The sequence below is a fragment of the Anopheles marshallii genome, chromosome 2 (assembly GCF_943734725.1).
Source record: "Anopheles marshallii chromosome 2, idAnoMarsDA_429_01, whole genome shotgun sequence".
NCBI lineage: Eukaryota > Metazoa > Arthropoda > Insecta > Diptera > Culicidae > Anopheles > Anopheles marshallii.
This window is the reverse complement of record NC_071326.1, coordinates 77861582-77874767: the sequence shown is the minus strand read 5'-3', so window position 1 is coordinate 77874767 and position 13186 is coordinate 77861582. Positions and strand designations below refer to the sequence as shown.

At 44.9% G+C, this 13186-nt stretch overlaps 1 protein-coding gene across 1 annotated transcript; it reads right to left on the bottom strand.

The window, feature by feature from the left end:
- Nucleotides 1-3876: 3876 nt before the first annotated feature.
- Nucleotides 3877-7339, bottom strand: LOC128707307 (neuroglobin-like). The gene is made up of 3 exons (XM_053802259.1): nt 7137-7339; nt 4299-4530; nt 3877-4101 (listed from the first exon to the last, which is right to left on the bottom strand). The coding sequence occupies exons 1-3, from the start codon at nt 7337-7339 to the stop codon at nt 3877-3879; spliced, it is 660 nt and encodes a 219-aa protein (XP_053658234.1).
- Nucleotides 7340-13186: the final 5847 nt, after the last annotated feature.

Here is a 13186-nt window from a genome sequence, read left to right as displayed (position 1 = left end):
TTTGTTTGTGTCTGTGTAATTTTTTTTTCTTGCTCTCTCTTTCTTTTTCTTCTGCTTAATATCCTGTCACAATGCGTAATCGCCTCACGATTCCGAACCATTTTTTTTTTTCTTTACGTGTACATCATTTTCCAAATTGGAAAATCCAACAACCGAGAAACCAAAACCAAAAAAAAAAAAACATAGTGGTGATTTCATATTATTGCCAATTTGTGTTACTCGTCTCAAAGCTCGTCACGCTATAAAAATGGAAAACTGTTGCAATTTTAATTTTGCTCCTCACTGTGCGTCCACATTTCACCGTTCACGCGCTGTACGGTCGCGAACGTTTGTTGCCATGTATTTTTTTTTTTGTTTACCGGCCATTTTGTGTGGTCGTTTATTGTACATACATCATCATCGATCAATAGCCAAAATCCGGTACCGGACGCGATCGAGATTAATGATAACCATCGAAATCCTCACATCAAATACCGCCCCCCCACCCCCAAAACAATGCGCGTCAATCGTCAGCTCTCGACTGCGCTGTGTGCTTTATGATTTATCGCCATTTTTGTTACGCACGATCGCGCCAACGAAACGATCGTCGATCCGTCTGGATTGGATTTTGTTTGTTTGTTTGTTTTTTGTATAAAAATGGTTCAACATTCTCGCTCTCCCGCCATTGTTCTCACTACAGTTTACAGCACTGTGTCTACCTGTTTGTTTGTTTTTTTTTCTTCATCTATGTATAATATTTTCTTGTTTTGATTCGTTACTTTATACTACTGCTAGCTTCCTCTGCCATTAAGGGAGCTAATGGAACAATATTTCTTGTGTGTGAGTTTTGCTTCTTTTATCTGTCTTGGTTGTTCTTTCTGCTACTGATCTACGCACGATTTTTACTGATTTGATCGCGGGTTGTTTCTTTACTATTACATCGTTCCTTTTTTTTTGTTAGCGCCACTTGTTTCGTACACTATCATTTTTTTTCTGCTTCTTATTTGTTTTGCACTACGGGTAACGAATAACCCTACCATTTTGTTTGATGCTGGGTCGACGTGATGTTTCACTTCCCCGCACATTGAAGCTGACACGTGCGTCAGATGAATATCTTTGCCTCTCACGTCTTCCAATGTGTTTTCTTTTAGTTACATCTATTACTTATCCGTTTCGGTTTGATCGATTTAACTACTTAGGTGGCCGCCTACAGCATGACCGGGGGGGGGCTTGTGATTGATGATACCCACCCTCCCCACCAAAGGGGTTTCAATGATTTTTGATCGAAAAAAAATCTGGTCGCCATAAAATATTTCCGAAAACTGATAGCCCTTCGACGGACATTGCATACTTTGAGGCGAACGTGCTAATGACGCGAAGAAGGCGCTCTCGGCTCGCCTAAATGTATGCAATTTGCGTAACAAAAAATTTTTTTTTCCATTGATTCGCTACTATTAGCGAACGGATGGTTTGTCTCGTTTGCCACAATGCTTTCGGCGTTTAATAGTGGGGGAATTTTTTGTTTTCACTAATTTTCTATCGCTCGAGCCATTCCATATACACGTATGTCGCTACTACGCTTTATCAGAGGGTTTTTTTTTCTTTGCTAAGAGATCGATTCTAAGGGTTTTTTTTAGTTGAAGCGCACAAAATTTGGACATTCGCGCGGCATGAATAGAAAAAAAAAATAGATTCAACTACACTCACTCATATACCCACTACGGGATGTTTTGTTGTTTTGGATACTCCCGACTGCAATGCAACAATTACGGCTAACCTCAACGGTTGGAACATCCCCATGCACCGGATTTTGTGCTTTAACAAATTGCAATGAAACCGGAACCTCTTACTACTGCCTCAAAGTGGAGTTAAGGAAGTGCGAAGTAAGTATCTGCAAGCCATTTGTTCGGTATTCGGCCCCCTTTCTTAACGATTATGATCATGCGGTGATAAAAAACGATCGTAAAGCTACCAAAGTCATGGATCACTTAGCATTTCTTATGTTGCTAATTTGGGAAAGTAATGTACAAAATTATAGCATCATAATTACTGAATCACAATCAATCGCCTGTAAGCCTCTTTGCCAAACAATTCCTGGCAAAACGTTAGAAAACGCTCACCACAGTTATCGTGTATTTGTTTGCATACGTGCAGGCGCATAAGCTGTCCTAGGGTCCAATTACTGTTCCAACAGCAGGTTTTAATTAATTCCACTTATACTATCAATTGTCATAATTAATGTAATGTGGAAAAATCAAAAACATTCATTTGGTTAAATGTCTTCAATTTGACAACGGAAAATTTGATCGATATCAATTAAATTCATATTTAAACATTTCATTAGCATGCAAGGACAGATGAATTTAAGATGTGTAGATTTACCTACTGAAAATAATTACAGAACTCAAACTGCAATCAGACCCTTGGTGTTATTAGTACGCCTGCATTTATGCAACCGATTACACTACTACTTGGAGAGTGGTTTTCAATGTTTTACCTATTCTACCTCCCATACTAAAAGGTAAAATCACACACGCGAGTAAAGTGATTAATGACGTCACCACTCGCTACAATCATTCAGAAAGGTCAGAAAGCTGTTTGTTATTCCTTTGCAACGATTGTTACACGCCTTTCCTGGAAAAACTAACCAAGCGAAGCTGTGCCAACGGTTAACAAAATTCCAAAAGAGATAAATATGTGCTAAACAAACTGCTACAAAACATGGAAGGCAGTAATACACGCCTCACAGTATGCAATCCGCTTGACAAAATGATGTTTTTTTTTTTAAATAAGTCTTATGCATCTCGCTGTAGAGTACGACTGATTTTGCCCACGATTTGTATCACACCGTTTGCGATATTGTTTTGTGCCATGGGGGGTGTTTTTTTTTTTATTCTTAAATATCCGCTTCCTAATCGTTCCACCACGACGCACGTGTAACGGCATCACTATAATACTAGTTTTACTAATAATCATACGCATTATTATGTGACTCTCCACTGCTTTGTTTTACATGTTTGTGTTCACTTTAAGGCTGATGGTCAAACGATCAATTCTTAGGAAATGCCCAACGATGATTCCATTATTCATACTCGTCTTTACGTTCGAACACGAACGATGCTCAGTTTCAACCGATTGTTTGCACCGGTGCGTCTCGCTAGTTTGCACTGCTGCGGTTCATCTGCCCGGTTGAATAATTTATCGAAATTTTCATATACTCTGCGCACGGTTGCTAAACCCACCGCCACCAATCATCATCAATAGGTTGTGTTCACTCCCTCGCCCTCTCGGATGGTCCGCCGTTCGATCGGATGTAAATACCTCAAACTCCTGGCTCCGGTCTTGCAGGCGGCTTGAGAGGGCAAAGGGCGTTTTGCTGAGGAAGAGGAAACGGTTGTTGTCCTCCGAGTGTTTTGGTAATTCTCACTATAAAATGATATTGTTTGCTCCTGCCTACTAATACTGCTTCGCAAATGCCCCTACTCCCCTTCCCACACCTCATCTGTCCCCATGGACGTGCTTGAGATGCTTTACTAATCGGGGGGTTTGCTATCCAACACGAGCGTATCTACCACGACACGATAAGTCTACAAATGGCTCACTGTCCCTAGAACGATGATGATGACAACGACGACGACGACGACGATTTCGATAATGCATATACCGCGCACAAACTCGATCTACCATCGGTTTCGCCCTAATGTCTGGAGTTGTTCTCGTGGGGCGGGGAGGTGTAACAGGCCCGTGTGTCCTCTACCAAGGACCTACACAACATTGCGGAATTGAGGAATGGAAACTCAATCGGATGCCGGGCCTCTTTCTCCTACTGCTTGCACAGACGATGGCGGTGTGTGCGATGGTTTCGCATCTGCGGGGTTGTCCTGCCGCTCAGGGCGCTCAGGATGCCCGGTTCGGTTCGTCCGCTCGCTTCGTGGCGGGCGTACTGCTGCTGGTGGAGGTCGTGGTGTTGTTGTCGACATTATTGTTGGCACTTGCTTCATAGCCCGCTACCAGCGTTTCGATGATGAACTTGATGGTGAGCTTGTAAATTCCTTCCACGTTCTGCGTGTACCGATCGCCCAGCGTGGTCGAGACGGCCGACAGGAACGGTTCCTCGATGCGCTGTGGCGGGGCATGAAACGAAACGAAACCGTAGGTCAACAATTAGGTAACGAAATTAGCGCCGGAAATTAGATGGGGGACGAAAGGCAAAACTCGATCGATTCAATTAGCGATCGATCCGAACTCGGTTAACAACCCGTGCTGGTTCTGCCGATCCGGGCCGGTTCGCACCCATGAGTGCTGTGTAATGCAATTACCCAAAAATACTCCTGCTTGAAGCCGGGTATGCGCCGATGGGACGCACCGACCTGGTGGATGAACTCGAAGAACGTATCCAAATCGTCCAGCCCCCGGATGCCTTCGTCCAGCGTGTTCATCACCTTGTTCGCGTGCTCCTGCAGCTCCTCCGAGGTTGCTTGCTCCTCTTTCGTCTTGAGCTCCTTGAATTTGGTGAACATATTCAACAGGTCCGCATGCTCCTCGAACAGTCTGCAAGCAGGAGAGAATGGGGGGAAGTGGTGTGTGAGCTTGCGGCGGTGAGAATGTAAGTGCCAAACGGGATTTGTGAATATTTTATCAGCTTCGGTTGCGTATCGTACCCGTGTATCTGGAGGTTGAAAGGTTTTGGTGAGACAGGGAAAAAAATGATAAAAAGCCTACCAAAAGACGTTACTTGCCTCATGGCCTAAATGAACTTGCGCGAAAACCGATCTGATTCTTTGTGCAGTGCTTGCGTGCTCTAGATAAATCGAGCTTGTCTTGTGAATTGCATAATTTTAGGCGTGTTGTCAAGTGCTCATAGTAATGGACCTAATAAAAAAGGGGGGTGTAAAACACTAAACAGCCCCCATCGCGTGATTCTGCTACCAGTTGCATACATTTAGGCGTCAAAATTGTCTAAATGTTTAGAAAGCGAAAGCTAGACATACTTAAACGTACTTTTAGACTGGAGCACGCTGTACATTCGTACAACAAATTCTTTGTTAACTAAGAAAAACATTCACAAATTAAATCAACAATTAATTAATTAATTAATTTAAAGAATGAATACTTTTATATACTTATGTTGTATAATTACACTTTCAATTATCATTTGTTAAATACATTGAAACATGAATAATTGACGGCATTCCTCAATTCATCTCGAATTCTTATGTTAAATAACTTGTGACTGAATTTAAAAAATATTTATTGCAATATAACAAATGCAATAATTATAGTTTGTCAAAGTAACTATGCTAATTTAATTTTTAATTTACTTATTTGCATTGTAAAAAGCAAATATATTGATTACGATCGGTTTAAGTTACGGATTAAACAACGATTTGACCCTAGCACAATGTGTACGCCTAAATCTATGCAATCAGCCTCCCGAATGCTTCCTAACGTTTCGCCGAAAAGCTTTCGTTCAGCAAACCGATACTTAAAACACCTTCTCATCTAAGAATCTCGCTATTTTTCCCATAAAAAAGAGGATACAGTACTTAAAACATTCCTTCATGCTGTCGTGTTTCATTCATTAACTGTACCGGCTTAAAAAAATGCACCAAATTAAAGGATTGGTAAAGGAAATTGCGAAGCACCTTTGCTTTTATGTTTCAAGTTGAATGTTTATTTTTTTTTTTGCATTCTTTCTCAGCTTCTCTTCTTCATTGTCATTTGATCTGTGAACAAACGGTTATGAAAGTATGAAGTATGAACGTAAGCGTTAAAAACAATCCTCCATCCTCGCGCATTCGATCGTCAAGGCCTCATCAGGGCGGGGGTCCAAAGCGAGTGGGGAATATTGGGTTTTCTCATACGTCATCTTTCCGGTCGGCATGCCGCAAGGCTTCGAGCCTCACAGTGGTAAAAATAGACATCCTCTAACTACCCACTCGCCGAATCGGGGACAAATTGCACGAACAAGAGTCCTTTCTCGCTACCCTCCATCCAAACCCCGGGGGGAACCAAGGAATGGAAAGCCAGCGGCAAAAATCCTGATGCAAAAGTAGAGAAAAAATTCGAAATAAAAAGTACCGATAAAACAAGACAAAAGCGACCATAATGGGAGTGAAAAAAAAAACGGAACCAGCAACAACAACAAAAAAAAACGGTCACGGTCCGGTTTTTCTGCTGTCTTTCCTTCGTTGGCTCCTTCCGGCCATCCGGGGATGGGGATGCCAGTAGTCGAATTATAGTAAATCAATTTTGTTTATGACACCCGGCGACGGGTGACCCGATGACGTCGGTCCTTGGAGAATCTTTTAGACGACCCCTCCTAACCACCCCACCCCCTCACACCATATCTTGTAACGGTGGTACACCTTTTGGCCCACGTTGAAGCTGAGCCCCGGGTTTTTTTTTTTTGCTTTTGTTGCTAAGTATGTACTCGTATAAATAAAACGATGCGCTAGCAACAGCCAGACTCAAACGGACCTCCCTTCCCTACCCCATCTCACAATTTGCCCGAGCAGGCCTTATTGATTACATGCTAATTTTTCACCGGGCCAACAAAACCAACGTCCCGGTCTGTACGGTCGTCCCGTTTAGAAACGGAGCTTGATTTATTGGGCCTCGTAGCTTCAGCGGGAATGGGACGGGGTGGGGTCAAAGGGGGTAGGAATGGAACAGGTGGGTGGTGGGTGGCAACGGTAGTATCCATCTTGTTTATGGAGCGCAGGGAGTAAACGAGGATCGAACGGAAACATAAAACCGATGACATAAAACATCATCGAAACCGTACCGGACGGAGGTTGGATACACAGTGGGTGCTGGCCGGAACTAATATGGCGCGAGTGACCGAGTCGAGGGTTTTCCCTTCCTCCGCTCCCACCCTTTCCTTCCTTCCCTTCGCTAGTGATACTTTTCTTTGTGGTGAACGTCCGTTTCCGGCCGCATACCGACATTGGTGCTCTTATTACACAAGAGGGAGGATGAGAAAGAAAGTCGGTAGCGGGAAGGGTATGTAGGGAGGTCCTCGGGAGGAAGAGGAGGGGTAGAAAAAGGAATCGATTCCACTATTTCGAAAAGGAAGATAGGCACACTCAGGGACGGGAAGCTGTTTGGCAGGGGGATGATGACGCGGCGCGGGTACCTGCCCGGCCAATACTCACTTGATAAACATGGTGATCCCGGTCGTTTCCATCGCACGGCTGATGCCCTTCCACGAGGCCACCATCGTGTATTTCTGTTTCGCCGTCAGCGGTAACCGGCTGTCCACTGGCGGTGGCCCACAACCGTCCAGGCTCGGCATATTGTTCGACTTGGAATTGCCACCATTGCTACTGCTGGCCAGCTTCGTTAATTCACAACCCATGTTCTCTGTCCTGTGTGCTGGTGCGTGTATTTTTTTTTTTTTTTTGTGCTAGTGTTGTGACCTACCGCCTCCCCTACCCCGGTTTTAGGCTACGCGGGGATCTGCTTTTTGTTTCGTTTCTGCTAAAAAAAAAAAAAAAATGCAACACTTTTGCGCACTGTTTCTGCAAAGGGATCTCCACCAATCGTTGCCGGATTAATTTCTATCGCCTTCTGGACACCATCGTTGCACTTGCATTCACCCCTTAAAGTTCACTTGCGCATTTGTTTCACTGTGTTGTTTGGTTTTTTGTCATTCACTTTGCACTGCTTGCTTTGTATTAACACTTTCCTTTTCTTTTGTTTTGACTTGCTGCTGTAAAAACAAAAAAAAAGGGAAACAGAAAAGAGAATTTAATTAGCAGGGTTACTCTTCCACTTTTATTACAAAACTCCTGTTTTTTTGTTGCTTTTGTTGATATTTTAAACGATTTGTTACATTTTTCTCTTGTTTTAGCCGGCTTTTCCTGTGTTTTTTAGAGAGAGAGAGAGAGAGGAAAGGCGATAAAAAGCAACACCACCGTGGAAACGGAACCAGCTACATCTGGGTAGTTGTTGCTCCCACCAGTTGCAATGACGGGCTGTCCCCGGGACAAACAGTGCTTTATACATACAGCAACACATCATTGTTTTAACCACGTTGTTTTGCACACTTGCCAGCCGGGAGCGCATTTTCTTCCGGTTCGGTTGGTTTTTCCATTCGTTTTTCCCTTGTTTTTCCTCGGATTAAAAGCGGATGCACAGTATCCCGAGATGTGCTCTACACTCTTCTCGCCTTTTCCTTTTTCTCTCTTTTTATCTCTCTCTCACGCACACACACACACACATACATTGTAGAATGTGTTTGCCAACACTTACTAGCGAAGCACTAATACAGACGCGCAAAAAAAAACGGTGGCCAACTTCGATTCTCAACTTCGGACGTTAGACACCGTTTGCCTAACGTGATGAAAATGCTGGCGCTGTAAGGAGGTGAGCAAAAAAAAAAGCCCGATATTTACAGCACACTATTATCCTTCGTGGTGCACTGCTGTGAAAAGACAATACAGACTGTACGAAGAATACACAAACAAAAAAAAACCAACAAATTGTAGAACCCGACCAGTAACGAAGGGGACACACCACTTCGCTTCGGCACAACAACACAGGGTTCACAGGGTAGAATGCACACACTCGCACACACACACACACACAACCACATACAACACTACAATCCCGGCCACTTGAGTGGCTCCGGCTTGGACAAGCTCTTCAAAACGCTTGGAGCACGAGTTTTGATGTAATACACTTACAGGCTACCTTTATCTGATTGCCTGCCCATCCACCTTCACATAATTATGCGCACACATACAGACACAGACACACACACACGCATGTAGGTATTTCCCTTCAGGACGATAAGTGAGTGACACGTTTGCTTTTTCTTCTTCTTCTTCTAGGACACTACACTAGCAAACTCCCCCACCTGGACCTGTGTGTCCTCATTCTTGAGGGTCTTATCTCGGTTGCCTTGTTCTCCGCCTTGTTGTGTGTGAGGGTTTTTTTTTCTGCTTTGGCCTTCTATTATAGCTCACACAATATCCCTTTCGGATTCCGAAACCCTGCCCGATAAGCCCTGGGAGAGAGCCCGTACCCTAAGGGGTAGTAATTCTACTCGTCCAATCGAGCGAGCACCTGAAGCTGATGTCGTATCCTGGAGGGAGTTTTTTTTTTCCTCGTGCGTGTAATTCGTTCTTAAAGCTCTCGCCCTGGATTAACGAGGTAGCTCCGGGTTTTCCTTGGTTATCGGTTGGAAGACTAGCTGATACTACCAAGCAGGGGGGCACTTTACTCCTTCTTCAACAAGGATCTTGCGGAGTCATGTTCTAAATCGTGAAAGTATGGCGCAATTGACAGGAGCGGGGGGGGCTAGAACTTTACGCTGAAACTTCACACCAGTCCCGGGCACCGAGGTACTAAAGGTACCTGGGGGGGACTCCTTAGGAAAAACCCACCTCCCCCTCGCAATGGTATTTCCACCCACCTCGTATTAACCACACTGGCACTGACACTTTTCGCTTTCACTTTTCTTCACCACCGCTGGCAATTGCTGCTGGAATTCTTGAACTGAAAATCGGGCACCGAAACTGTTTTCCACCCACAGCGCTGTGATGGCGGGGGGATAGAGGAGGAGAGGCAAGGTGGGTTCGGTGGGTTTTTTTTTGTTACTGACCAACCGAATCGAGCTCCTTCTCGGGAAGGCAACAATGGCATGGATCGCGCAGTGGACAGAAATCAATTCACTGTGCAGCACAACAACCACTCTGTGTGTTTGTGTGTGTGTGTATGGGGCACAACGGCCTCTATTGGCCACCGCAGTGTGTTTGCTTCTGCTTGATGCTGGCTGCTGCCTGCCAGGGTTGACTTGCAGGTTCGGTTTGCCCAACGCCACCCACCCACCCACTGCTGGCTGCGTCCGTGCGTCGTGGTCGTCGTCCCGTTCGTGTATGTGTGTGCTCTCTGGTGTTCTCCTGGCAGGAACAGCACCGAAGGCACAAAAAAAAACCCCGATTCGTTCACCGACTAGGAAACACAGACACAGCGTATCGAACGTACCACCGCGCAAAGCAAAGCCGAACAGAACGACGAAGCACGCCACAAAACCAGCGCACACTGGGATGGTTTTTTTTTTTGCTGTTGTTATTCAATGTGTTTTGGTGGAGGAAAAATCCTAGGCGACATGCGAGGGCGCATGTTCGCACGATTCGCTCACTTCACGCTCTCCCGTGAACGCGCGTTTACCTTTGCTACCGTGTGCGTGCTCGCCCTGCAGCCCGAACCCGCACGCCGCCCCTGCTCCACGCGCGTAGCGATTCATTCACGAGCGGAGTTTTTCCCGCTAGGTGGAAAACTGGGAGTATTGATTTTTGAAGCTTTTCTCACCGCACATACAGCGATGGTCACGCACACATGATATGGTGGTCATCGTGGAGCGAGAATCACCCACCCACACATACGCCGTTTTTTTTTATTACGGACGGTCCAAAATAAGCAAGTGTAAATAAGGGTTAACGTCGCGGTGGAAAGAAATATTAAAGTGATGTAATTTACAATCATCATTGGAAATGACAGGCGATATTAACAAATTGACTATTAGTTCAATTGAGTTTTTATAATTTTTTTACATCCTTTTAAGCGACGTACTTTTTCGTACATCAAAATGAATATGAATTGAACATGCTTGATCCAGCTTTGATGTAAAAATATAAAATAAGATAACGGTCATGGCATAGTTTTAAAGGAGCGTCCAGACTCCTATGGTCTACAGTCTGGACGCTCCTTAACAGTTAAGAATTCGAGTAGCCTGCGGAACCATGCGTTCGAGTAGTTGCATGATGGGAAACTGGTGGACATTTCTCTCTTATCGAAAAAAGAAGAATTCTTTTCCATTTTACGGCTATTATCCACTGGATTGTATGGTTTTTTTTTATCTCAACGTGTACCATTCCTAGTGATATACTAACATCCCAGTCAGACTACAGTGAAATTTCTTTGATTTTAATTTTTAAAGAAATTGTTATTGTTATAATTGATGTAGCCTTCTAGGCCTGTCATCGTATCCGCAAAAATACTTAGCGTAAGGTATACACACAGGCGCATGCCCATACACGCTCAGCCGCTCGATTCAATTTGGGCTTCTTCTCCTCATTTAGGAGCCAGAAGGAGCCGAGAAAAACCCGAAAGGTTTTCATACGATTTAACAGCTCGCCTGCCAAGAGGGACTCCTCACTGCCCGATGGCGGCCTATACGGGCTGCCAGATAACATCCTTAACGGGCTGCCCGATAACATCCTTAACGGGCTGCCCGATAACATCCTTAACGGGCTGCCCGATAACATCCTTAACGGGCTGCCCGATAACATCCTTAACGGGCTGCCCGATAACATCCTTAACGGGCTGCCCGATAACATCCTTAACGGGCTGCCCGATAACATCCTTAACGGGCTGCCCGATAACATCCTTAACGGGCTGCCCGATAACATCCTTAACGGGCTGCCCGATAACATCCTTAACGGGCTGCCCGATAACATCCTTAACGGGCTGCCCGATAACATCCTTAACGGGCTGCCCGATAACATCCTTAACGGGCTGCCCGATAACATCCTTAACGGGCTGCCCGATAACATCCTTAACGGGCTGCCCGATAACATCCTTAACGGGCTGCCCGATAACATCCTTAACGGGCTGCCCGATAACATCCTTAACGGGCTGCCCGATAACATCCTTAACGGGCTGCCCGATAACATCCTTAACGGGCTGCCCGATAACATCCTTAACGGGCTGCCCGATAACATCCTTAACGGGCTGCCCGATAACATCCTTAACGGGCTGCCCGATAACATCCTTAACGGGCTGCCCGATAACATCCTTAACGGGCTGCCCGATAACATCCTTAACGGGCTGCCCGATAACATCCTTAACGGGCTGCCCGATAACATCCTTAACGGGCTGCCCGATAACATCCTTAACGGGCTGCCCGATAACATCCTTAACGGGCTGCCCGATAACATCCTTAACGGGCTGCCCGATAACATCCTTAACGGGTTGCCCGATAACATCCGTAAGGGGCTGCACGTAAACGTGTAAACGTTAAAAAAATACAAAATTATCTGCCCACCTTACTAATATTTAAAATAAAATTTGTCTTTTATCTATGTTATCCAGATACCCGTCCTTATTGTTATAAAATTTTTCGAAACCTCTCGGATCACATCGTCGAAAACCCCTGCAACACAGGCTTCGTTAAGTGAGTGACGGTTTTGACGTTTACATTCGTCAAATAAAATATGAACTTTTTATCTTGCTCCGCACAGTAAATTCCACGTTTTACAGAGAACAATTTAAACCAAAAGCTCTAAAACAGGTCACTAGGGAGCGTATTGAATTATTAGAATAGCAAAAAATGTAGAACCAAGAAGTTAAACGTTAAAAAAGGCCTTATATCGATCTGTAATATCGACAGAACCCGGTGTGATTTTAGCCCACTGTGCGTGTAGCATAGCGCAGCATAGAAACAGAAAAAAAAAATGAAATGGACGCATAAACCGGAGAAGGTAGAGCTGCACTGCTCTGCTCCATTACGCCCGAAGTTCTCTCCCAGCACTCGAAGCGAACGGACGTGCTGCGTGTTTTGCATCCGCGCTTGGCACAAGTGGTTTTGTGTTAAATTCTACGTTACGCAAAATTCTTCCCAGCTAATGCAACAAACCTTTTTAATCACTCAACTACAAGCCGAGCAGCAAAAGTGGTTTAAATGTAGGTGTTTGCTGTTTATTTCCCGCTTTCTGACACTTGATTTTCGTGCAACAGTGTAGCGCGTAGCGTACATTTTTCGGGTCGCGTTTGTAAATTTCAAAACAAAGTGTTTGTGTGCTTCTTGTTCGGTAGTGTGTACAGTCTGCGGAGGCGTGCCAGTATGCTTCCGGTACATGGCTGTCCCGGAAACAATGCGTACAAAAACTTCACGATTGCTCTTTTGGATCCTGTGATTCACGTGCCCTAAAATCGGGAACGGATTGAGCCTTATGCAGAAAATCCTGCCCCCCTGTTGTTTGACCCTCTTGTACGCGTGTGTTTGTGCGATTGTCCGTACCGTGTCTTGTTTGTGTTTCTGTTTACCAGGATCTGCTCTCCGGAGTTCTTTGTTGATATCTCTCCCGTTGCGTAGTACAAGAGCAAAGAGGCAAGCGGTGATGGTGTGCCTTCCCACCCGTGAACGCAATCCTAATCTCATCCGTGTAACGTAGCAATACAAACATTCCAACGAAAG

Excerpts from the sequence above, each read along its gene's own strand:
- LOC128707307 (XM_053802259.1), bottom strand. The coding sequence starts at position 7,339 with ATGGGTTGTGAATTAACGAAGCTGGCCAGCAGTAGCAATGGTGGCAAT. Across the intron at positions 4,531-7,136 it reads GGGATCACCATGTTTATCAA|ACTGTTCGAGGAGCATGCGG; the intron begins GTGAGTATTGGC and ends TCCTGCTTGCAG. Across the intron at positions 4,102-4,298 it reads TCAAGCAGGAGTATTTTTGG|CGCATCGAGGAACCGTTCCT; the intron begins GTAATTGCATTA and ends GCCCCGCCACAG.